At 50.9% G+C, this 23,692-nt stretch overlaps 1 protein-coding gene across 6 annotated transcripts in view; it reads right to left on the reverse strand.

Annotated features, from left to right (window-relative positions):
• The window catches only part of PLA2G6 (phospholipase A2 group VI), a 54,181-nt gene that overhangs the window by 28,193 nt on the left and 2,296 nt on the right, over positions 1–23,692 (reverse strand). For 2 of the 6 annotated variants that reach the window (XM_021668730.2, XM_021668735.2), the window contains exons 1-2: positions 12,555–12,901; positions 1,643–1,858 (exon numbers count right to left, since the gene is read on the reverse strand). In XM_021668730.2, coding sequence (XP_021524405.2) covers positions 1,643–1,858; positions 12,555–12,853 — 515 coding nt within the window. In that variant the 5' untranslated portion in view covers positions 12,854–12,901. The other 4 variants (XM_064368041.1, XM_064368039.1, XM_064368040.1 and 1 more) reach the window with 4 other exon arrangements.

The following is a 23,692-nucleotide window of genomic DNA, read 5'->3' on the forward strand; positions in this document are numbered from 1 at the left end:
CTAGGGCCACACCAGCATGAAGTGGGCAGGGTGGTGGTGCAGAAAAGGGACACAGAACACAGATATCTCACTAGACTTGGGCAATTCACTTAACCTTCCCGGCTTCAATATCCTTATCTACACAACCTGCTGTACCTGCCCCAGGAAATGGGACAGAGCGGTGGTGAGATTAGACACTGTGCTGTCCAAGATTGTGCCTGGAAACTAAAGTGCAGTGAGGCTTTTTGTCTTGGTTGTTTTTTTTGAGATGGAGTTTTGCTCTTGTCGCCCAGGCTCAATTGTGACACAATCTCGGCTCACTGCAACCTCTGCCTCCCAGGTTCAAGCAATTCTACTGCCTCAGCCTCCCTGAGTAGCTGGGATTACAGGTGTGCGCCACCAGGCCCGGCTAATTTTTTGTATTTTTAGTAGAGACTAGGTTTCACCATGTTGTCCAAGCTGGTCTCAAACTCGTGACCTCAGGTGATCCACCAGCCTCAGCCTCCCAAAGCGCTGGGATTACAGGTGTGAGCCACCGTGCCTAGCCAGCAGTGAGGTTTTGAGTTTTGCGTCTGAGAGCTTAACTGAGCCATCTGGGGGATACTCAGAGGAGATGTGGCTTCCTCTGCACAAGATGGCCAACTGGTGTCCTGTGTAAGGGTAGGGACAGTGCCCTCACCAGGGGCAGCCGCTGCTCCATCTGCTGGCTGAATGGATGCATGGAAGAAGGCCTTCAGCTTCCAGAAGAGCAGCCTGCAAGCAGACACCAAGGATCCAAACCCCTTTTTCACCCTCTCTGGCTGAATGACCTGCACAGGTCCTGTTAGCTCTCTCTAAAATGACAATACCTGGGTCAGACGCGGTGGCTCACACCTCTAATCCCAGCACTTTGGGAAGCTGAGGAAGGCAGATTACCTAAGGTCAGGAGTTCAACACCAACCTGGCCAACATGGTGAAACCCTATCTGTACTAAACAAAAATTAGCTGGGCATGATGGCACATGCCTGTAATCCCAGTTACTTAGGAGGCTGAGGCAGGAGAATCTCTTGAACCCAGGAGGCAGAGGTCACAGTGAGCTGAGATCGCGCCACTGCACTCCAGCCTGAGTTGAGCCTGAGTTGAGACTCCGTCTCAAATAAAATAAAATAAAATGACAATACTTTGTTGGGGGTGGAAAAATCCAATTTCATGATGGGCAGAAATCAGCTCCTACAGTCCTGGCACCTGGCAAGCACTCCGGAAACGCTGCATTGTCCTTCTTACATTTTATTCTGGTAGCCAGGCAGCACCTTTTTTATTTTTTCCTAGAGACAAGGTCTCATTTTGTCGCCCAGGCTGAAATGCAGTGGTACAATCATAACTCATTTTAACCTCTAACTCCTGGGCTCAAGCAATCCTCCTGCCTCAGCATCCCAAGTAGCTAGGACTACAGACACATGCCACCACACACAGCTAATTTTTTTTTTTTTTTTTGAGATGGAGTTTTGCTCTTGTTGCCCAGGCTGGAGTGCAATGGCGCGATCTCGGCTCACTGCAACCTCCGCCTCCCGGGTTCAAGCGATTCTCCTACCTCAGCCTCCTGAGTAACTGAGGCCTGTGGCCCCCACTGCCCACACAAGCAGGTACACACATGTTGTCCAAAGGGCATCGCTCCCCTACTCACCTGATGATGCGGCTGTGATGGAAGCACTCACGGATCCCGAGCTCCACAGCCAGGTGGGCCACTGACCAGCTGGGGTGGTTGCGGATGAGGTCGGTCAGGTGCTGCAGGACCTCAGTTTGCAGGACCTGTGGGGAGCTCTCATAGAAGGGCAGCAGCTGGGAAGAATACTGCTGGAAGTTCACCAGGGCATCGGCCTCCACCTCCAGCTGGAAGAGTCTGTGGAGCCAGGACAGAGGAGCAAGACCTGGAAATGAGCCAGGCAGGACCACCAGCCCACATCCCTGCTGGAATCAGAAGGCCCCCAGTCTGCGGCCTGGCCTGCTCCAGGCTGACTTCCCTCCCAAGCAAACACATACACACACAACACACACACACACACATAAATGACATAATGACATTTAGGTTAGACTTCTTTGTTTCTTAGAGACAAGGTCTTGCTCTGTAACCCAGCCTGGAATGCAGTGATATGATCATGGCTTACTGCATCTTCGAATTCCTGGGCTCAGGGGATCCTCCTACCTTAGCACCTGAGTAGCTGGGATGACAGGCATGCACCACCAGGCCCAGCTAATTTCATTTGGAGACAGAGTCTTGATTTGTTACCCAGGCTGGAGTATAGTAGTGTGATCTCAGCTCATTATGACCTCTGCCTCCTGAGTTCAAGCAATTCTCCTACCTTAGCCTCCCGAGTAGCTGGGATTAAAGGCGCATGCCACCATGCCTGGCTAATTTTTTGTATTTTTAGTAGAGATGGGGTTTTGCCATGTTGCCCAGGCTGGTCTTGAATTCCTGGCCTCAAGTGATCCTCCTGCCTCAGCTGCCAGAAGTGCTGAGATTACAGGTGTGAGCCACTGTGACTCTAGATTTTCTTTTATTTTGAAAAACTTTCCTTTTCTTTGGTAATATCATTTATTGCTTTTATATTTTATTTTACGACAGCCCTGCCATATCCACTTTCTAATTTGATTTCCACATCTGAGAGCCCAGCCTTGAGTACTTGGACCCTGTTCATAGTAGGAACTAAGTATTATTTAACCTAAACGTACAGCAACAGAATATAAATTATGGTACAACTATGTAATGAACTATTATGCAGGTATTAAAATGAGATATTTTTAAAAAACAGGGAATTTTTGTTTTTGAGACCGAGTTTTGCTCTTGTTGCCCAGGCTGGAGTGCAACGGTGTGATCTCGGCTCACTACAGCCTCCATCTCCCAGGTTCAAACAATTCTCCTGCCTCAGGCTCCTGAGTAGCTGGGATTACAGGTGATTAGCACCACGCCCAGCTAATTTTTTGTATTTTTAATAGAGATAGGGTTTCGCTATGTTGGCCAGGCTATCTCGAACTCCTGGCCTCAGGTCACCTGCCCACGTTGGCCTCCCAAAGTGCTGGGATTCCAGGCATGAGCCACCGTGCCCAAATGTTTATTGTCATGTAATAACAATAATGGCCAAAATGTTTGTTATGTAATAAAGCTGGATACAAGTTATATGTAATACGATGTGATCTCAATTGTGTTTTAAAAAGCCTGGAAGGAAATGTGTCAAAATGTGAATGGTACCATAATAAACAATTTACGTTCTTCTTTAACCATTTTTGTAGTTTCTATATTTTCTATAATGAGCACATATTATTTTTACAGTCAGAAAAAGGAAGCTTTGTTCATTTCTTTTTTTGTTTTTGTTTTTGTGTTTTTGAGATGGAGTCTCACTCTGTCACTCAGGCTGGAGTGCCGTGACACAATCTTGGCTCACTGCAACCTTGCCTCCTGGGTTCAAGCAAGTCTCCTGCCTCAGCCTCCCTCATAGCTGGGATTACAGGCACCTGACATCATGCCTGGCTAATTTTTGTATTTTTGTAGAGACGGGGTTTCACCACGTTGGCCAGGCTGGTCTTGAACTCCTGACCTCAGATGATCCACCCACCTTGGCCTCCCAAAGTGCTGGGATTATAGGGATGAGCCACCGTGCCCAGCCAGTTTTGTTCATTTTTAAGCGCTGGGGTTGAGTCCAAGTTTTGCTATTAAGGTGCTGTGTGACCTTGGGAAATCCTTTTTCCTCTCTGAGCTCCATCTGAAACATGAGACTAACTATACCTGTCCTGCCTATCTCCCAGAGGTGCTGTGAGGACAGATGAAAAATCACTATAAAATCACTTTCAAAACTGTAACCATTACGTGTCTGTGATGTTTACTTAAAGTTCTGGCCAGGGCTTTTAACATACCAGAAGGTTTTGTCTTGCAGACCTCTACAAGCCCAGCAGCCAGCCAGAGTCCAGTGGAGGCAGTGCCCAGAGAGTGCTGGCTCAACAGGGCCAGCCTGTTGTTCCACAGAGAGTGCATCGATTAACAATTAACTACTGGACAAGTGAGCTGTGCCAAATGGAGGGGTCAATTACTGAGCAACTGCATAAAATGCTCTGCCCTCCTGAAGCCTATTTTTTTTTCTTTTGAGACAGAGTCTCGCTCCGTCGCCCAGGCTGGAGTGCAGTGGCAGAACCTGAGCTCACTGCAACCTCCACCCCCTAGATTGAAGCAATTCTCCTGCCTCAGCCTCCCTAGTAGCTGGCATTATAAGTGTGTGCTACCATGCCTGGCTAATTTTTATATTTTCAGTAGAGATGGGGTTTCGCCATGTTGGCCAGGCTGGTCTCGAACTCCTGACCTCAGTCTCCCAAAGTGCTGGGATTACAGGCGTGAGCCACTGTGTCTATGTTATTATGGGGGAGATCAACAAAATGACCAAAGTAAAAACATAAAATAAGGAAGTCCATTAAATAGACTATAAGGTAATCCGTGCTATAGAAACAAAAACCACAACAAAGGTAAGGAAGGAGGAGGTGGAAGGAAGTCATTCCTCATGGCCCTTGGCTGGGTTTTTCCTTCATCCCGCCAACCTCTTACCATCAGGGCACTCCACTTCAAGTGTTGCCGATATGTCGGAGAATGACAACTGAAAACTGATCCCTGGAATCAGCATCATGGAGGCATGCACAACCTTGACAACAATGCTTGCAGTGAAGTGGGGAACCAAGGCCTGATTAAAGTGAGTTTAAGGACAGGATGTGAGAAACTGAAGACTGCAAAGATAGATGATATTTTTGAGGAGTTTTGCTGTGGAGAGGAGCAAATAAAGGGAGGAGTAGCTAATGGGAAAAGTGTAATCAGGCATTTGAATGCTGATGGGAATGATGATTCTCTCTCAGGACTTCCACTTTTCATTAACGGGAGACTAGGGAATGTAAAACAGACCACCTACTGAGGACAGCCAGAAATCCTACACGAGTTATTAAAAAACATCTGCTGGCAGGCACTGGATACCTAAAAAGACACTGATGACTCACCAGGCTGGAAGGAATGATGGAAACCCAGGAATTAAGCTCAGTGTTCAAGTGGCTGTCACTGGAGAGGACTGGCGGGGGAGGGGATGAGCAGCACCAGTTATAACCTCGTGGGGCTCAGGACACAGGGACTGGAGCCCAGGGGTCTGCCAAGAGGAGAGCCCTGATGAACATCTCTTACTCTAGGTTAGGCTCCTAAAGAACTACCGAGCCTAGGAATAAGGGTGAGCCATACACAGACACGCCCTCAAAGGGACCACAGTTCAGCCTCAAGTAATTTCAGCTCCAGAAACGAGACTGAGGTTATCCTAGTTCCAAGTGTTCCCAGGTACCTGGGAGAAACAAAAATAAATCCATTCTTTATAAGGAAACATCAAACTAGGCTCCAGATTACTTCCACAAGCATATTTGCAAATACAATGTCCAGCACATAATCAAAACTCACCAGGCACATGTGGTGATAAGACATGAAAAACCAACAGAAACAATATACAAAAGAAAACATATCTGTAAGTGAGGGGGCTGTAAATATTTAAGTTATCCAAAATAGACTTTAAAGTAACTGTGATAACATTCAAGAGGTTAAAAAAGGAAATTTAGAATTTTGTCAAAGAGCCTTGAATTATCAAAAAAAGGATCAAATGTTAATTACAGAATTAAAAAATATAATCAACAAAATTCAGAACTTGATAGCTAAGTTTAATATCAGATTGAACAATACTGAAGAGAAAGCGAGTGAACAGGAAGATAGGTAGGGAAGAGTAAACAGAATAAAGCATGGACAGACAAAAGAATAAAAATATATAGTAAAGTAGATAAGAGACATAGACTATCTAATAAAAAGATCTAGCATACATATGTAAGTGGAGGGTCAGAGGCAGAGTAGAAAAAGAATCAAATGGAAGCCACATTTGAAGAGTTAATGTCTGCAAACTTTCCAAAACTGATTTTTTTTGGAGGGGACAGAGTTTTCACACTTGTTGCCCAGGCTGGAGTGCGATGGTGCTATCTCGGCTCACCACAGCCTCCACCTACCAGGTTCCAGCGATTCTCCTGCCTCAGCCTCCCGAGTAGCTGGGATTACAGGCAGTTGCCACTACACCCAGCTAATTTTTGTATTTTTAGTAGAGACAGGGTTTCACCACGTTGGCCAGGATGTGCCACTTTCCACTCTGCTCGGTGAAGATGCGCTGTGGGTGGGATGAACGGACGGAGGAGATAGCCCCAGAGCAGGTGGCTGGGGCCCCGGGCACTCCACTTGTCCGAGGTTCCTGACAAGCAGTTTTATGGCAAAGTCCCAGTCCGGAGCACCTCAAAAGTCAGCTCCTGGTAGGGAAGCACAGATCACACGAGGTAGGGTCATTACTGCCTGGGAGAGACAGCCCTGTTTCTGCTGAGATACCAGTGAGAAGCTGGCCAATTTCATCAAATGTCATCTGTTACCAGTCAATGCCAGCCGTAAATGATTAATTTCTACCAGGAACAGAAGTATCTATGCTATCATAATGTACACAGACATATTACAAGTGACCCTTGGGGGCTTACACAGGGAGAGCCAGGGCCCCCCGCATAGGTCAGGCAGGCAGGGTCAGGATCAGTCCAGTGGGGTGGAGCGTCACTCAGCTTACCACGCTACAAGGCAGCCCTGATGTCAGAAAAGTAAACGAATGGGTTCTATAGCCAGATGATGATGGGGTGTGAATAACCACTACACTGACCAGCTGTGTGACTTCAGGGGACTTCCTTAAATTCTGCGAGCCTCTGTTTCCTCATCTGTAATAGGAGGTCAGTAATGACCCCACCTCGTGGGACTGTTGTGCGGATAAAATGACGGGGCCAAGCCCAGGCATGCGGGATGCACTGGGAAACTGCAGATGCTGCTGCTGTCACCATCTATATCAGCAGGGTCCAGTCTCACCGCCCAGCAGCAGTGCCGTGAGACTCTTGGGTCTTAGGTTATACAACCCAAGAATTCAGAAGCTCCTAATTCCATCCCCCAGGTCCATCCAGAAGCTCAGGATGACAGCTCATCACAGCAACAGCAGCAAAAGAACAACAGAAACACCTCTACCTGGAGCCAAAGGTTAGCAGCCCACGCTTATTCTAATACACTTCAAGTACCCAGACCAAGGCTGGGCACGGTGGCTCACGCCTGTAATTCCAACACTTTGGGAGGTCAAGGCAGGCAGATCACCTGAGGTCGAGACTTCAAGACCAGCTTACCAACATGGAGAAACCCCATCTCTACTAAAAATAGAAAATTAGGCCGGGTACGGTGGCTCATGCCTGTAATCCCAGCACTTTGGGAGGCCGAGGCGGGTGGATCACAAGGTCAAGAGATCAAGACCATCCTGGCTAACATGGGAAACCATGTCTCTACTAAAAATACAAAACAATTAGCTGGGTGTGGTGGTGCGTGCCTGTAGTCCCAGCTACTCTGGAGGCCGAGGCAGGAGAATCGCTTGAACTCAGGAAGCGGAGACTGCAGCGAGCCGAGATGGCGCCACTGCACTGCATCCTGGGCGACAGTGGGAGACTCCATCAAAAAAATATACATACAAAATTAGCCAGGCGCAGTGGTGCATGCCTGTAATCCCAGCTACTTGGGAGGCTGAGGCAGGAGAATCGCTTGAACCCGGGAGGCAGAGGTTGTGGTAAGCAGAGATTGTGCCATGGTACCCCAGCCTGGGCAACAAGAGCAAAACTCCATCTCAAAAATAAATAAATAAATAAATAAATAAGTACTCAGGACAGTCCAAAGTCCTCCAGGGCAACACAGGAGGAGGATCATTTAGAAGACAGAACCTCAGCCCTGGGCAGAGGAAGTCCAGTGCACCAGGCATGCTCTCCACAAACTCCAGGGTGTTGAGAGGAGCTTTGAGAACACTGCAATGACCACCCCCCGCCCTGGAGAAGTCCGGGGCTCTGGCAGTGCCCTGACCCCTCCTCCATGGCCCCGACCCCACCCCCCATTGCAGCCTCACTCCAGGTCACACCCTAGGCCTTGGCATTACCGCTTCTGGGACCCTTGGTAACCTGGACCCCTGCATCCCACTCTCCATCCTCCACCTTCCCTTCCTAGCTCACTCCGTCAACTGCCCTGAATGCAATAGCCCTCGACCCTCCATCCATGTGGCACAGAGGGCCTGGCACACAGCAGCCCTCAATGAACACTATAAAGCTGAATTAATATATCACATTCATTTATTCCACAAACCTGATCTATGCCAGGCACCTGCTGGGGGCTGGGCACACTGTCACGAACCCGACAGACACAGTCCCTCCCTCACAAGGTCTGTGGCCTACCAGGAAGGCAGGCTCCCCAGGAGCAGGGATGGGTGCCATGGGACGCCCGGCAGAAACTCCTACTACAGCCTGTAGGTCAGGGAAGGGCAAGAGGAAGGGAGGCAGGCAAAGAAAGGGGAATATTCCAGGCCACAGTAAGAGCCTGGGCAAAGGCCAGGAGCACAAGGCGGCATGAGCTGAGACCACAGAGGCAGAGACTTGATCACACAGGGCCCTTTTAAGTCCTTAAGCACCTGATGTGTTAAGAAAACAGGAAGCCCTTGAGGAGTTAAGCAGGGGAACGACAGGTTGTGACAGCAGCTTGGAAGAGGATGAGAGGAGTGTAGACCGCAGCTGAAGTGGCAGGAGCCCACGTGCGCAGTGACTGTGGCCTGGAGAAGCGAGCCAGCAGCAAGATGGAGAGAGAGAGAACCTGTGATTTTCCACTGGCACGTGGCTGTCTGCAACACCACACCACTTCCTTCCCAGCCTCCCTTGCAGTTAGCTGTGGCCATGTGACCAGGTTCTGGTCAATGGGATTTAGGTGGAAGGCATGTGTGCAACTTCCAAGAAGCCTCCCTAAGGAGGGGGAGAGTGCCCTGTTGCACCCTGCCCTTCCACCCTCCCTCTGGCTGGAAAGGTGGATGTGATGGCTGGATCTGGCGACTGGGATGATGCTATTTGCTGAAATGGAAATGCTTGGGTGGGAGCAGATTAGAGAAGAGAAGATAAAAAAGACTGGAGAGCTGGCCAGGCGCGGTGGCTCACGCCTGTAATCCTAGCACTGTGGGAGGCCGAGGTGGGCAGATCACAAGGTCAAGAGATGGACACCATCCTAGCCAACATGGTAAAACCCCATCTCTGCTAAAAAATACAAAAATTAGCTGGGCATGGTGGCACGAACCTGTAATCCCAGCTACTCGGGAGGCTGAGGCAGGAGAATTGCTTGAACCTGGGAGGCGGAGGTTGCAGTGAGCTGAGATCTGCCACTGCACTCTAGCCTGGCGCCTGGTGACAAAACAAGACTCTGTCTCAAAAAAAAAAGACTCCAGAGCTATGACTGTGAAAATAAATAAATCAATAAAATTTAAAAATAAGAAAAACGGACGGGTGTGGCGGCTCAAAAGCTTGTAATCCCAGCACTTTGGGAGGCCAAAACAGGTGGATCACACAAGGTCAGGATGAAGAGTTTGAGACTAGCCTGGCCTACCTGGGGAAACCCCCTCTCTACTAACAGTACAACAATTAGCTGGGCGTGGTGGTGGACACCTGTAATCCCCGCTACTGGGGAGGCTGAGGCAGGAGAATCACTTGAACCCAGGAGGCAGAGGTTGCAGTGAGCCAAGAGAACCATTGCATACCAGCCTGAGCAACAAGAATGAAACTCTAAATCAATCAATCAATCAATCAATAAAACAAAAATACAAAAAAAAAAAAAAAAGACTCTAGAGCGAAGTTAGGGATGTCAGGAATTCTGAGATACGAGAATGTGCTTAGCTTGAAACTCCACCCAATGCTCCTTGATCTGTCTAAATACATGGAAATGGTCGGGCACAGTGGCTCACCCCTGTAATCCAAGCACTTTGGGAGGCCAAGGCGAGTGAATCACCTGAGGTCAGAAGCTTGAGACCAACCTGGTGGCAAAACCTCGTCTCTACTAAAAATACAAAAATTAGCTGGGTGTGGTGGCAGGTGCCTGTAATCCCAGCTACTGGGGAGGCTGAGGCAGGAGAATCGCTTAAACCCAGGAGGTGGAGGTTGCAGTGAGCTGAGATCACACCACTGCACTCCAGCCTGGGTGACAGAGCAAGACTCGGTCTCAAAAAAACACATACATACATACATGGAAACAACACAGCAGCACAGACAGAGTAATGGATTGGGAACCAGAAGACACTGACTCTGTTTCTTCACTGCTTCCTGTGTAATCTGGGATGAATCACTTATCATCCCAAGGCTGTTTTCTCATCCATAAAATGGGATACTGCCTTCCTTGCCCACCTCCATGGGTCAGCAGAGAATGTGCTAACCCAATGCACTTTAAAACATCCTGTAAAGTACCACCCAATATCTTACGTGTAGTTAACAAGCTGCTGGCAAAGGACTGAATCCCCCTGGGATGGAGGTCTGCCCACACTGGGGCTGAGACAAACCTGGAATCCTACCAAGGCACTTTACAACTGAAAGAACTTGGTGATTATTGGTACGTGGAGGTTGGTGGTATCCCCAGGGCTGTGTATCTCAAAAGTGGGGCTATCCAGCTCTCCAAGGAGTGGGCCCACTGCCCTGGTAGCTGTGCCTGCAGTAAGGCTCTGGAGGTGCGAGAGCAAGCCTGCCCCATTCAAGGTCACCCCTAATGCAGTCCAGCTGGAGGGCAGTCCACTCAGACCCATCTGCACTCAGAATCTGGAATGGCCCAGCTATGTTAAAATTGGTGCCTGGGCCAGGCACGGTGGCCTATGCCTGTAATCCCAGCACTTTATGAGGCCAAGGTGGGCAGATCACAAGGTCAGGAGTTCAAGACCAGTCTGGCCAACTTGGTGAAACCCTATCTCTACTAAAAATACAAAACTTAGCTGGGTGTGGTGGTGTGCACCTGTAATCCCAGCTATTCAGGAGACTGAGGCAAGAGAATTGCTTGAAACTGGGAGGCAGAGGTTGCAGTGAGCTGAGATCCTGCCATTGCACTCCAGCCTGGCAACAAGTGAGACTCCATCTAAAAAAAAAAAAAAACAAAAAAACTGGTGCCTGGACTGGCCACTGAGCTGCCTTTAGCCCAAGTACCTGCTGTGGGTGCCTCTGCCTCAGGTTCCTTGTGGAGCCAGCTTTGAATTCTCACCTGCTTGGATGGCGCCTGATACCTGCCATGCTCCTCTGTTGCTGCCAGCCCCTGGCCCCAAGCCTGACACTTTTAGAGACCCCTCCTGCCACGCCTCTTCAGTCAGAATGAGTCCCCAGCTGCTTCCTTCAGCCTCAGTCTCACCAAGGCCCTGCATGCACCTGGGACCCAGCCAGAGCCACCTGCCCACGGGCTCACAGCTCCACACCTCTGCATGGCTGGAACCACCTATTCATTCTGTTCTGCCACACAGGCTCCTCCTCACTCTTCCAGACACAGAGTAGCTCTCGACCACCTCCTCGTGATCCACACCGCTTCCTCAGCTCTCCCTGGGTCAGAGCACTCCTAAAGGGGTGCTATGATGCCTGTTTGCACTGGGCCTCCCCCACCAGACTAAGTTCCTTAAAGACATAGGGCATGTCTGTCATCTCACAGGGCCAGCCAGGACTGGCCCAGAGCCCAGGACTCTGGAGACGCTGGAGGTGCCTGGTGCATGCTGGCTGGCAGGGCAGCCAGATGGATGGGTGAGCGGAAACAGGGATATCTGTCTGAGCCCAACTAGATGCCGGTCTGCCAAGCACTGCTGGGACCTGCACTTGGAATCTTGGCTGCTTCTCCCGGTTTTCCACCAGCTCTGCCATCTGTCTGGTTCCCTCAGCCCTGTACTGGCTTCCAAGCCTTCCTTTAGGGCCCAGAAGAGTCCCAGCGTACCCCGAGAGGCGACAGCTCTGTCCAGCCCTCCTGAGCAAACCCTGGCCAGCCCCTATGAGGATGGCCATGCCCTTAAAGAGTCAGTGCTAGGCCGGGCACGGTGGCTCACGCCTGTAATCTCAGCACTTTGGGAGGCCAAGGCGGGTGGATCACCTGAGGTCAGGAGTTTGAGATCAGCCTGGCCAACATGGTGAATCCCTGTCTCCACTAAAAATAAAAAAATTAGCTGGGCATGGTGGCGGGCACCTGTCATCCAAGCTACTCAGGAGGCTGAAGCAGGAGAATTGCTTGAACCTGGGAGGCAGAGGTTGCAGTGAGCCGAGATCACGCCACTGCACTCCCGCCTGGGCAACAGAGTGAGACTCTGTCTCAAAAAAACAAAAACAAAAACAAAAAATAAAGAGCCAGCGCTAAGGGTTCTCCTTACCTGATGTGGCCCCTCTCAGCCTCCCTGTCCTTCCTTCTTCCCCTTGTCCATATAGGTCAAGCCTCCAAGCAGGAAACAACCCAGGCTTCCAACCCCACTCTCGTGCTGCTGGGACACTGATGGGCCAGAAGTGTGGAGTCTCGGAAGCCCTTCCCTCTGATCTAAGAGTACAGTCTCCCCTCTCTCCCACCCCACTCCAGACCCCTCAGATGGAGACCCAAAGAAACTGCTTCTCGGCCAACAAGACCTCCAATCCAAGAGATCGGGGGAGTCACAGGAGAGAAGTGTGTGCCCCTGACCATCACCCACCGGAATCCACTCTGCGAGTTCCTGGAGTTGACCAGGACGCAGTCCCAGGTGCGGCTGGGAGCGTTCTGGAACAGGATCAGCTGCCCTTCCTCCCGAACCCGGCCGCTCGAGGCGTAGTCGGCCACTGCCACCTCCTTCACCCGGAATGGGTTAGGGAACAAGTTGGTGACGCTACTGAGGGTATTGACCAGGCGGCCGAGGAACTGCATCTTCTGCGGGGCAGGTGGGGAGGCCCCACCACCTTCCCCCTCAGTCTGGAAGAAAACGAGGTCTCTGGTCAGCCGGGCACGGTCTCCCATGCCCACCTCACCAACTGCAGCGGTTTCCTGAACAGACACCCGGATGTCTCCTCACCAGTGTTGTCCCCAGATCCTGGGCATGGAGGGACCTGAAAAGGAGGGGAAAGACAGAGAAATGACACTGAGTGGGAGGTAAAAGTGACAGGACCCTCAGGACAGACTGGGGACCTAGCAAACCCTGGCCAGCCCCCAAGAGGACAGCCATACCCTTAAAGAGCCAGGGCTAGGCTGGGGTTTGTCCCTGCACCCTCCTATGCTGCCACTGTGCGGTGACCTTAACTGCCTGCTCCCTGACCCAGTGTCCCCAGCAGAGACTCAGTTCCCTCACCTGCAGTGAGTGATATTGACCAAAGGAGACAACAGATGTGAACATACATTACAGGCAGTCATGTCCTCGGCAAATGGAGGTTTCTCACTATGTAAGTTACAGAGAGAATCTTTCAGCACCCAAAGAGGCCAGCACGGACTGGGCGCAGTGACTCATGTCTATAATCCCAGGCTTTGGGAGGCTGAGGCGGGCGGATCACCTGAGGTCAGGAGTTCAAGACCAGCCTGGCCAACATGGTGAAACCCCGTCTCTACTAAAATACAAAAATCAGCCCATCACGATGGCGGGCACCTGTAATCCCAGCTACTTGGGAGGCTGAGGCAGGAGAATCGCTTGAATCCAGGAGGCAGAGGTTGCAGTGAGCCGAGATCATAGCACTGCACTCCAGCCTGGCGACAGAGCAAGACTCTACCTCAAAAAAAAAAAAAAAAAAATTGATAACTATGCCAGGAGACGTTTACTAAGCACTGACTATGTAGCAGGCTCTGAACTAAGCTCATTACGTGATTATCTCATTTGATTCTCACAAAATTGTGAGGCAAGCACACCAATGAGACAGCGTAGATCTAGAGCCAGACGCAAGCAAATCTCAGCATTACCACATCCCAGCTGTGTGACCTTAGGCAAGTTACTTAACCTCTCTGTGTCTCAGTTTCCTCATCTGTAACATGGGGGCCATAACAGCACCCAATAATAGCACATGAAAGACGTTAAGTGTTCAGTAAATGTTGACTCTTTATGCTGCTGACCACCCTCTTTACAGATAAGAAAACAGAGGCTTAAAGAAGCTTGACTGTAGAACTCTGAAAATGTTCCAAAGCTTTATAATGCCCTTCGTTTTATGATTAGCATTAGACAATGAGGGCATGAAAAGATTGTGAGCCTCAGTTTTCTCCTTCCTTTTTTGTAGACAGAGTCTCGCTCTGTCTCCCAGGCTGGAGTGAGGTGGCGCGATTTCGGCTCACTGCAACCTCCGCCTCCTGGGTTTAAGCAATTCTCCTGCCTCAGCCTCCTGAGTAGCCGGGATTACAGGTGTCTACCACCACGCCCAGCTAATTTTTGTATTTTTAGTAGAGACAGGGTTTCACTGAGTTGGCCAGGCTGTTCTCAAACTCCTGACCTCGTAATCCACCTGCCTCAGCCTCCCAAAGTGCTGGGATTACAGGTGTGAGCCACTGTGCCCAGCCAGTTTTCTTCTTCTTTAAAATGGGGACATTTTTTGTCTCCCACATGTTATGAGAATAAAAGAAGAATGTTTGTGAGAATACTTGAACCTGTACCAAGCTTCCTTCTTTCTTCTGCACTGGAGGGTTGTGAGGACAGGGAAGTTGGGGTGCCCGTGCCCCTCACCACAGCTGGGGAGAGGGGAGGGCCACCAAGGTGAGGCATGGGAATCAGTCCCAGGGAAAGAACTCTCCCAGATGAGAGACGCAGTGTGCATGTCAGCGTGCACCACAGCAGTCTTTGTGATGCCTCAGAAATGGAAGCAACCCCGACATTCAGCATTAGGAGAAGGGTAAGTTATGATGCATTCACCCCAGAGATACTGGGTGTGGTCACTGAAAGTTGTGAATGTGAAGATTATAACAACCCAAGAAAAGTTCACAGTGTCCCATTACAAGGTTCAGTGACATCTCTCAGTGATGTCTATGTGGAATGTCCTTCCTCTCCTTTTCTGTCTGAGAAAGCCCGGATCCTTCTTTAGATCCAAGCTCAGTTCTCACGGTTCTCACCTCTTCAAAATGTTTTCGTCGGCCAGGCGCAGTGGTTCACACCTGTAATCCCAGCACTTCAGGAGGCCAAGGCGGGCGGATCACGGGATCAGGAGTTTGAGACCATCCTGGCCAACATAGCGAAACCCCGTCTCTACTAAAAAAATACAAAAAATTAGGTGGGCGTGGTGGCGGGTGTCTGTAATCCCAGCTATTTGGGAGGCTGAGGCAGGAGAATGACTTGAACCCGAGATTACGCAGCTGCACTCCAGTCCGGGTGGGCGACAGCACAAGACTCTGTTTCCAAACAAAAAAAAAATGCTTTTGTTGTTGTTGTTTTGAGACAGGGTCTGGCTCTGTTGCCCAGGCTGGAGTATAGCGGCTCAATCACGGCTCACTGCAGCCTCAACATCCTGGGTTCAACGATCCTCCCACCTCAGCCTCCTAAATAGCTAGGACTACAGGTGTGCACCACCATGCCTAGGGGATTTCTTCAAAAAAACTTTTTATAGAGGCCAGGTGTGGTGGCTCATGCCTGTAATCCCAGCACTTTGGGAGGCCAAGGTGGGTAGATCACTTGAGGTCAGGAGTTCGAGACCAGCCTGGCCAACATGGTGAAACCCTGTCTCTACTAAAAATACAAAAAAATTAGCCGGGTGTGGTAGTGGGCACCTATAGTTCCAGTTACTCAGGAGGCTGAGGCAGGAGAATCGCTTGAACCTGGAAGTGGAGGTAGCAGTGAGCTGAGATAGCACCACTGCACTCCAACCTGGGTGACACAGCAAAGACTCAGTCTCAGAAAAAAAATAAAAATAAAATTACAGAGACAGGGTCTCACCATGTTGCTCAGGCCAGTCTCGAACGCCTGGGTTCAAGCAATCTGCCTGCCTCGGCCTCTCAAAGTGCTGGGATTACAGGTGTGAGTCACCATGCCTGGACTAAAATCTTGTTGATACAGCATCCCCAGGTGCCAGGTTCTCTCTCCTTGCTCTGGGCTCTCCCTCACGTTAAACACATCTATACTATCACACCTCTGCATGTTACAACTGCCCCTCCTGCCAGACAAAGCTCCGTCATCCTCCCACCAAACACTCCTGTGCATCTTTCTGGCACCATCCTAAGAGCTTTACGTATATTAATCACTTCGTCTACACAACCACTCTATGAACTGGTTCCTATTACTATCCTCATTTTCCATATGAGAACACCAAAGAACAGAGAGGTAAAGTCACAGGCCCAGGGTCACCCAGCCAGCGGGTAGAGTGGGGAAGGCAGGCGCCCAGCTGGGCTGGCCCCGAGTCCGATTTCTCAAAGGCAGCTGCCCGTCTTTTCATCTCCGTCCACAAGCTTGGCTCATGGAAAGCTTGTCGAAACAAACATTTAACTGAGTAAATATTATGCACAGAAAAAACAAAGACTGACAGAAAACAAACCAAGATAGACTGATAGAAAACAGCCTATTGAGGAGATGAGGGTGCTGGGTTTATGGGCTTTTTTTTTTCTTTTCCCTGTTTTCCAGACGCTACGTAAAGCGATTATAGTTTTTGAAGGAAGCAGCAGTGTAGGCTGAGCCCCTGGAGTCTGCAGCCAGGAAGATGGGGACCTCTGGGGCTCAGGGCTGGCCTAGAAGAGTAGCAGAGAGGCTCCCCTGAGGACAGGCCTGCAGGGACCCAGCGGGGTGCTCCCAGGAAGGGCAGAGTCAAAAGCATCCAGCACCCATCAGCCCTGGGTTAATGGAGAAAGCCACCAGGGATGCAGTGGACTCAAAGAAAGACTCCACACCCCAAGAGAGACCCCTTCCTCAATGCCCCAGCCTGCATTCCCACTGCCAGGGCCTGGGGCTGGGGGATGCCCCCCGCCGCACACCCACAGCAGCGTGGCCACAGAAAGGACAGGCCTGGCTGGCATCCAGCCTTCAGGGTTGGCGGGAGGATGAAATGACGCAATGGAGGGAAGGTGTCTGGGACACAGGCCGACTGCGGGCACACAAACAGTGGCCATTGTTATCGCTAGGTGGAAGAAAGGAAATTACTAGCACGGGCCACATCCTGGAACACTCACGGCATCGCCAACCAGGAAGGCAGCCAGCAGGGAGAAAGTGCTCACACATGCTTCCTTCTGTCCCTGCCACCTCGGATCCGGAGCCCAGGCTCTTCCCAGCATAGCTGCAAGGGGGATGCTGGGTGGGGGCCCCCCAGTCATGCCTCACTTCATCTCTCCCCCTGGTTTCTCACAACCTCCTACCCTTGACCTGTCCGTGGGGTAATCACTTTTCCCTACTGATGACCGGCCCCTCCTGCTCCTCACCTGGGCTTCTCCCTGCACCCCCAGGATACCCGGGTCACCTGACACAGACCCCACCTCGGCTGCATCAAGCACCTTTCTCAACACCACAAGCAGAAAGACAAAGACTCGAGACCTTTGACAGTGGGGGTTGACAGTGACAACTCTGCCTGTCCACGCCAGGCAATTTTTAGGCACTAATTTTGGTCCCTCCTCAAGGGAAGTCAGATATTTCTGGCCTTTCTCTTTATCTCTGCTCACCCATCCCCTGTCAAAACCAAGCTTGCCTGCTGGGTTCACTGAGGGAAGACTTACAGAATGTGCCAGTGTGAAGCTCTTCTGGAGGAGCTGAAAGGAGTATTATTATCCCATCTCAGAGATCAAGAAACCGAGGCCCAGAGAGGCCCCAAATTGTACAAGTTCAAAGGGCAAATTAAGGCCGGGCACAGTGGCTCACGCCTATAATCCCAGCACTTTGGGAGGCTAAGGCAGGCGGATCGCTTGAGCCCAGGAGTTCGAGACCAGCCTGGGCAACATGGCGAAACTCTGTCTCTACAAAATATAAAATAAAATTAGCTGGGCCTGGTGGTGTGCGCCTATGGTCCCAGCTACTCAGGAGGCTAAGGCCAGAGGATCACTGGAGCCCGGGAGGTTGAGACCTCAGTGAGCCGAGATTGCACCACTGTACTCCAGCCTGGGCAACAGAGCAAGACCCTGTCTCAAAAACAAGACAAAACGAAGGGTAAAGTAAAGTTGCAGTCCATCACAAAAGAAAAACAGAAACGAAAAACCTCGACGGGGAACAGAGGGGGACTGGAAGCAAGGGTAGAATCTCTGATGAGTCCCTCGGAAGTGACTACTTGGGTTCCTAAAACAAATAGTCACAGGAGAGATCCAAGCCTGGTCCCTGTCTTGCTGAGTGCACAGTCCCCTGAGGGAAGGACTGCTGAAGGAGGCGACTTTTGAGCTGAACGTTACAAGAACAGGAGTTTGCCAAGCGGGGAAACGGCGAGAGGCCTTCACAGCGGATGAAGCAGATCAGAACATGGGGGAAGGCAGAGAACAGGGGCTTGCCTGGCCCACCCGTGAACTGGGTGGCTCGAGAGGGGAAGGTGCCCACCCAGGAGAGGCTGTGTTTAGTGCTGTGATCCATGTGAACACAGGTTACCCAGAGTCACTTGTCCAGCAGCTGCTATCTCAGTCATGCCCATAGCCATGCCCAGGGAAGCAGGTTCTTCGCCTCCTACAACAAGGAGCCGAGCCCAGGAAGAAGTGCAGTAGAGGACGGGGACCAAGAGCGTCGCTCATAGTGAGTGGTGAGGGAGAACTTAGTCCCAAAAATCTGGTTCCTCCTCAGCCATAAATTCCCTGAAGGACCCTGGGCACATCTCGGGCAGGAGAGGAGCGGTCCCTGCCCTCTGATGGTTACTACATGCCGCAGCTGCCAGGCCCAGGCTATCCCCTCTCCTCCCCTTTGGAAGGTTTGTGTGAAAACTGCTTTTCAGCCAGGCGCGGTGGCTCACACCTATAATCCCAGCATTTTGGGAGGCCAAGGCAGGCGGATCACGAGGTCAGGAGTTCGAGACCAGCCTGATCAACATGGTGAAACCCTGTCTCTACTAAAAATAGAAAAATTAGTTGGGTGTGGTGGCACATGCCTGTAATCCCAGCTACTCAGGAGACTGAGGCAGGAGATTCACTTGAACCTGGGAAGTGGAGGCTGCAGTGAGCCGAGATCATACCACTAGACTCCAGCCTGAGCGACAGAGCGATATTCCATCTCAAAAACAAAAAGAAAAAGAAAGAAAACTGCTTTTCCCGAGTGAAAGGAACTTGTGCTTGCATCCCCCCTGGAATGCTCTCTCCAGCTCCTGCTGCAGCCCCTGCTCGCCCTTCAAGGCTCAGCTGCCCCTCTGAATGCTCAGAGCACCAGAGCTCCTTCCAGCCTGCATGGTAGTCATTCCCGCACATAGGCCCACGAGAGCCAGGTCCATACCCTCCCCAGCCTGACCCCTCTCCATGCCCACTGTGCAATACAAATCCAGCTGCAGGTCTCCCTGCTGACCCTGGCTAGTGGTGCCCCAGGACCTTCCAGAAAAAGCCCAGACTCCAGCATCCATGAGAGCTGGCCCAACTCACCCCTCCAGCTCACCTCTCACCTCTACTCCAGCCATGCTGCACCATCGATCCTCCCAGAACAAGTCAAACTCACGCCGCAGTGCACCTGGGGATACTGCAGATATGCTCCATCGGCTTAGCCCATCCTCCCCACTTTCTTAACCTGTCTCCGAGTATGCACTCCATAAAGGACAAATGAATAAATCTCTTCTTGTCCATCAAGATTCAGCTCAGGTGCCATCGCCTCTGAAAATTCATATCTGCCCCTCTGCGCTGCAGCCCCGGTGTGTCTGCCCCTTCTCCCCAGCACCCCACACCACCCAGGGCCCAGCCTGCAGAAACATACACCATGTGAGAATGGGGATGCCTCTGTTGGCTTGGGCGGCCCACCCCACCCGCTTTGTTTCCCTAAGCACCTAGCATGTTCCTGACTCACAGTGGGTGTTTAATAAATGTCTGGTGAAGGCCGGGCGTGATGGCTTACACCTGTAATCCCAGCACTTTGGGAGGCTGAGGAGGGTAGATCATGAGGTCAGGAGATCAAGACCATCCTGGCCAACATAGTAAAACCCCATCTCTACTAAAACTACAAACAAAAAAAATTCACCAGGTGTGGCGGCGCAGCCTGTAGTCCCAGCTACTCAGGAGGCTGAGGTAGGAGAACTGCTTGAACCCAGGAGGCAGAAGCTGTAGTGAGCCAAGATCGAGCCACTGCACTCCAGACTGGCAAGAGTGCAAGACTCCGTCTCAAAAAATAATAATAATAATTTTTTTTTAAATGTCTGGTGAATGAATGAATGAGAATGAATGAATGTACCAAGTATAATCCCATGGGGCCAGCACCCTGAAACCCCCAGACACACCTTATTCTCTTGAAGGTGATAACAGGGACCACACACACTGTTCCCACCCACTCTGAGCTTCCAGGCTTCTCTCTACAATGGAATGGAAATATCGTGCTCAAATCCCACCAGTGGCTAACAGTTCCCAAGGGATTCGCTTCTGCACCAGCAGAACCTGTAACCAGCACCTGCACTGCTTCAGGAGTGACGCTGAGTGATCAGACTAATCCCTTCCCAGGCTTCAGTCTAGAAAGTTCAGCTTTACACAGTCAGGCACTTAAGTTGAGCTCACTCCTAGTCCAAGCAGGAAAGACTCCAAGCCTTCTGCTTCCTTCTTGACTAAGCCGAGAGCAGAGAAGCAGGACAGCTGCCTGAGAGGTGCGTGACAGGAACCCACAGGCAGCAGGCCAGGAAGCAGACCTCACAGGCTGGGTCACGTGGGGGACTGCAGGCGCACACAGAGAACTGCCTGAGGTGGAAATCAGGTCTCATGAGCCCCCGTTGCTGATGACAGGATGTCCCATGATTGGGACAACTGCTGGACGGTCCTGGCAGCAGAATAGCGACACCCTCCTAAGCACCCTCCTCCTGCCCACTCACAACAGAGCGGGCTGAGAACTCAGGGTCCAGTCAGAGGGTCAAGCTGCCCTGACTTCCTTCCTGCAGCTCCCACACCGACTGTGCCACCCAGCACGTGAGTGTGCCACCACACACTGGCCTCCATCCTCTCACAAGGCCACCATGCTTCATGGTTGGCAAAGGGTTTCACACTTGTTATCTGCCTCCAGGCTCACAAAGAAACAGGGAAGATGCAGCTGGGCATGGTGGCTCACACCTATAATCTCACCACTTTGGGAGGCCGAGACGGGCGGATCACCTGAGGTCAGGAGTTCAAGACCAGCCTGGCCAACACGGTGAGAAAGAAACCCTGTCTCTACTAAAAATACAAAAAATTAGCCGGGCGTGGTGGTGGGCACCTGTAATCCCAGCTACTCGGGAGGCTGAGGCAGGAGAATCCTTGAACCTGGAAGGCAGAGGCTGCAGTGAGTCGAGATCGCGCCACTGCACTAAAGCTTGGTTGACAGAGTGAGACTCCATCACAAAACAAAACATCAGGGAAGGTGTGATGATCTCCCTGTTTGGCATATGGGGAAATCAAGGCCCCAAGAGAGGAAATGCGGGGGGGAGGGTGTTGCCTGCCTGTGTCCTCTCACTCCTAAACAGCACTAGGCAAAGAGCTGGCCACGTGGCAGGTGATCAATCCGTAGGTGAAAAAACACTGAATGAACGCAGGGGTCACGTCAGCTCCCATCCGAGCCTCTGGGCCTCCAAGGCAGCATCCCAGCAAAAATGTCCCCCAAATGTTCCCTCTGACCCCGGCTCCCACCACCCTCTTTCCTAAGTTAGTGGAGAGTGGGAAAGGGCTTGATCCCAGCCCCTCACACTCCATCAGCGCCCACTGCTGCCCCGTACCCACAGGGCACCAGACGTCTCACCAGTGTCTCAGGTGAATTGCCACATTTAACCCTCCAAACACCGGTAAGAAAAGGGCCAGTTCTCCCAGGAAACTAGGGCACAGGTTACACAATTTGCCAGGGTCTGAACCCAATTAGCTGGAATCCAGAGTATCCGGCTCTTAATCCTCAAACTGCCTTCAGGAGGAAGCTGAATGGCAAGCGGCTGAGCGAGGCTTGCTCTACAGCCTCTCAGATTCCAAAAGTAAGGCCCTCGTTGCAAAATGCACTGCAGCTCACGTAAACCAGAGCAAAATGCCCTTTCACAAAAGGAAAAAGCGTCTCTTTCATTCACTCTGCTTGGCTGGATCAGAGCCGGAGGCAAAGTGCCCCGAAACTGTCACCTCCCATGCATGTGAGACAGGGGTGACTTTAAGAGATCTCTGGGCTGGTGGCATGGTACAGTGTGGCCCGTGTTATGACTCACTCCACATTTACTGAGACGGATTGTTCGCAGGGCATTGTTCTAACCGCTGAGGATACAATCGTAAACAAAACAGACGGCAGTTCACTCCTGTAATCCCAGCACTTTGGGAGGCTGAGGCAAGAGGATCACTTGAGCTCAGGACTTTCAGACCAGCCTGGGTCATACAGTGAGACCTCATCTCTACAGAAGATTTAAAAATCACCCGGGCATGGTGTCTCATGCCTGCAAGTCCCAGCTACTAAGGTGGCTGAGGTGGGAGGATTGCTTAAATCCAGGAGGTCCAGGCTGCAGTGAGCTGTGATTATGCCACTGCAATCCAGCCTGGGCAACAAAGTGAGACCCTGTCTTAAAACAAAACAAGGCCAGGTGTAGTGGCTCACACCTGTAATCCTAGAACCTTGGGAGGCTGAGGCGGGTGGATGACTTGAGGTCAGGAGTTCAAGATCAGCCTGGCCAACGCAGGGAAACCCCAGGTCTACCAGAAAATACAAAAATTAGCAGGGTGTGGTGGTATGTGCCTGTAATTTCAGGTTCCTGAGAGGCTGAGATGGAAGAATCATTTGAACCTAGGAGGCGGAGGTTGCAGTGAGCCAAGACTGCACCACTACACTCCAGCCTGGGCAACGTAGCGAGACCCTGTCTTAAAACCAAAACACACAAATAACAACAACCAAAAAAAAAAAAAAAAAAAAAAAAAAATCCACAAGATCCCTGACCTCCTGGAACTTATATTTCAGACAGAGCTACTAATAATAAAGATTAACAGGCAAAATGTAGACAAAGGTTTTAGATACCAATTAACTACTGAGGAGAAAAACCTGAGAATGGGGATAGGCAGTGCTGAGGTGGAGAGTGAATGAAATTTTAGAGACGGTGATGAGCAAAGTCTTCACCAAGAAATTGACCTTAAATAAATATCTGAAGGAGAGAGAGGAAAAGGATATGAATATCTAGGCGAAGAGCTTTTTAGGCAGAGGAAAGAGCAAGTGCAAAGACCCTGGGGCTGGAGCATGTTTAGCGAGTTCCAGGAAAAGCCAGGAAGCCAGTGAGATCAGAGAGGCAACAGGGGGCCAGGCGTGTGCCACGAGAGGAGAGGCCACTGCAGGGCTTGGAACAAAGAGACCACATTTTTTTTTTTTTTTTGAGAAGGAGTCTCACCCTTGTTGCCCACGCTGGAGTGCAATGGCACTATCTCGGCTCACCGCAACCTCCACCTCCTGGGTTCAAGTGATTCTCCTGTCTCAGCCTCCCGAGTAGCTGGCATTCCAGGCATGTACCACCACACCCGGCTAATTTTGTATCTTTAGTAGAGACAGGGTTTCCCCATATTGGTCAGGCTGGTCTTGAACTCCTGACCTCAGGTGATCTGCCCGCCTCAGCCTCCCAAAGCGTTGGGATTATAGGCGTGAGCCACCGCGCCCGGCCAAGACAACATTTTAACAAGACCACACTGGCTGGATGTGGGGTAAGAAACAGAGAGGCATCACGGATAATCTCATGGCTTTGACTTGAGCAACTGAATGAATAATACTCCTATTTCCTAAGGTGAGAAAGCGAGTGGGAGGAATATAAATAAATAAATACTTTAAGTTGGAAATGCCTAAGTTTGAGGTGC

Source organism: Aotus nancymaae, unplaced genomic scaffold (genome assembly GCF_030222135.1).
Source record: "Aotus nancymaae isolate 86718 unplaced genomic scaffold, 86718_ANA_hifiasm-v0.15.2.pri h1tg000076l, whole genome shotgun sequence".
In the NCBI taxonomy this organism is placed as follows: Eukaryota; Metazoa; Chordata; class Mammalia; order Primates; family Aotidae; genus Aotus; species Aotus nancymaae.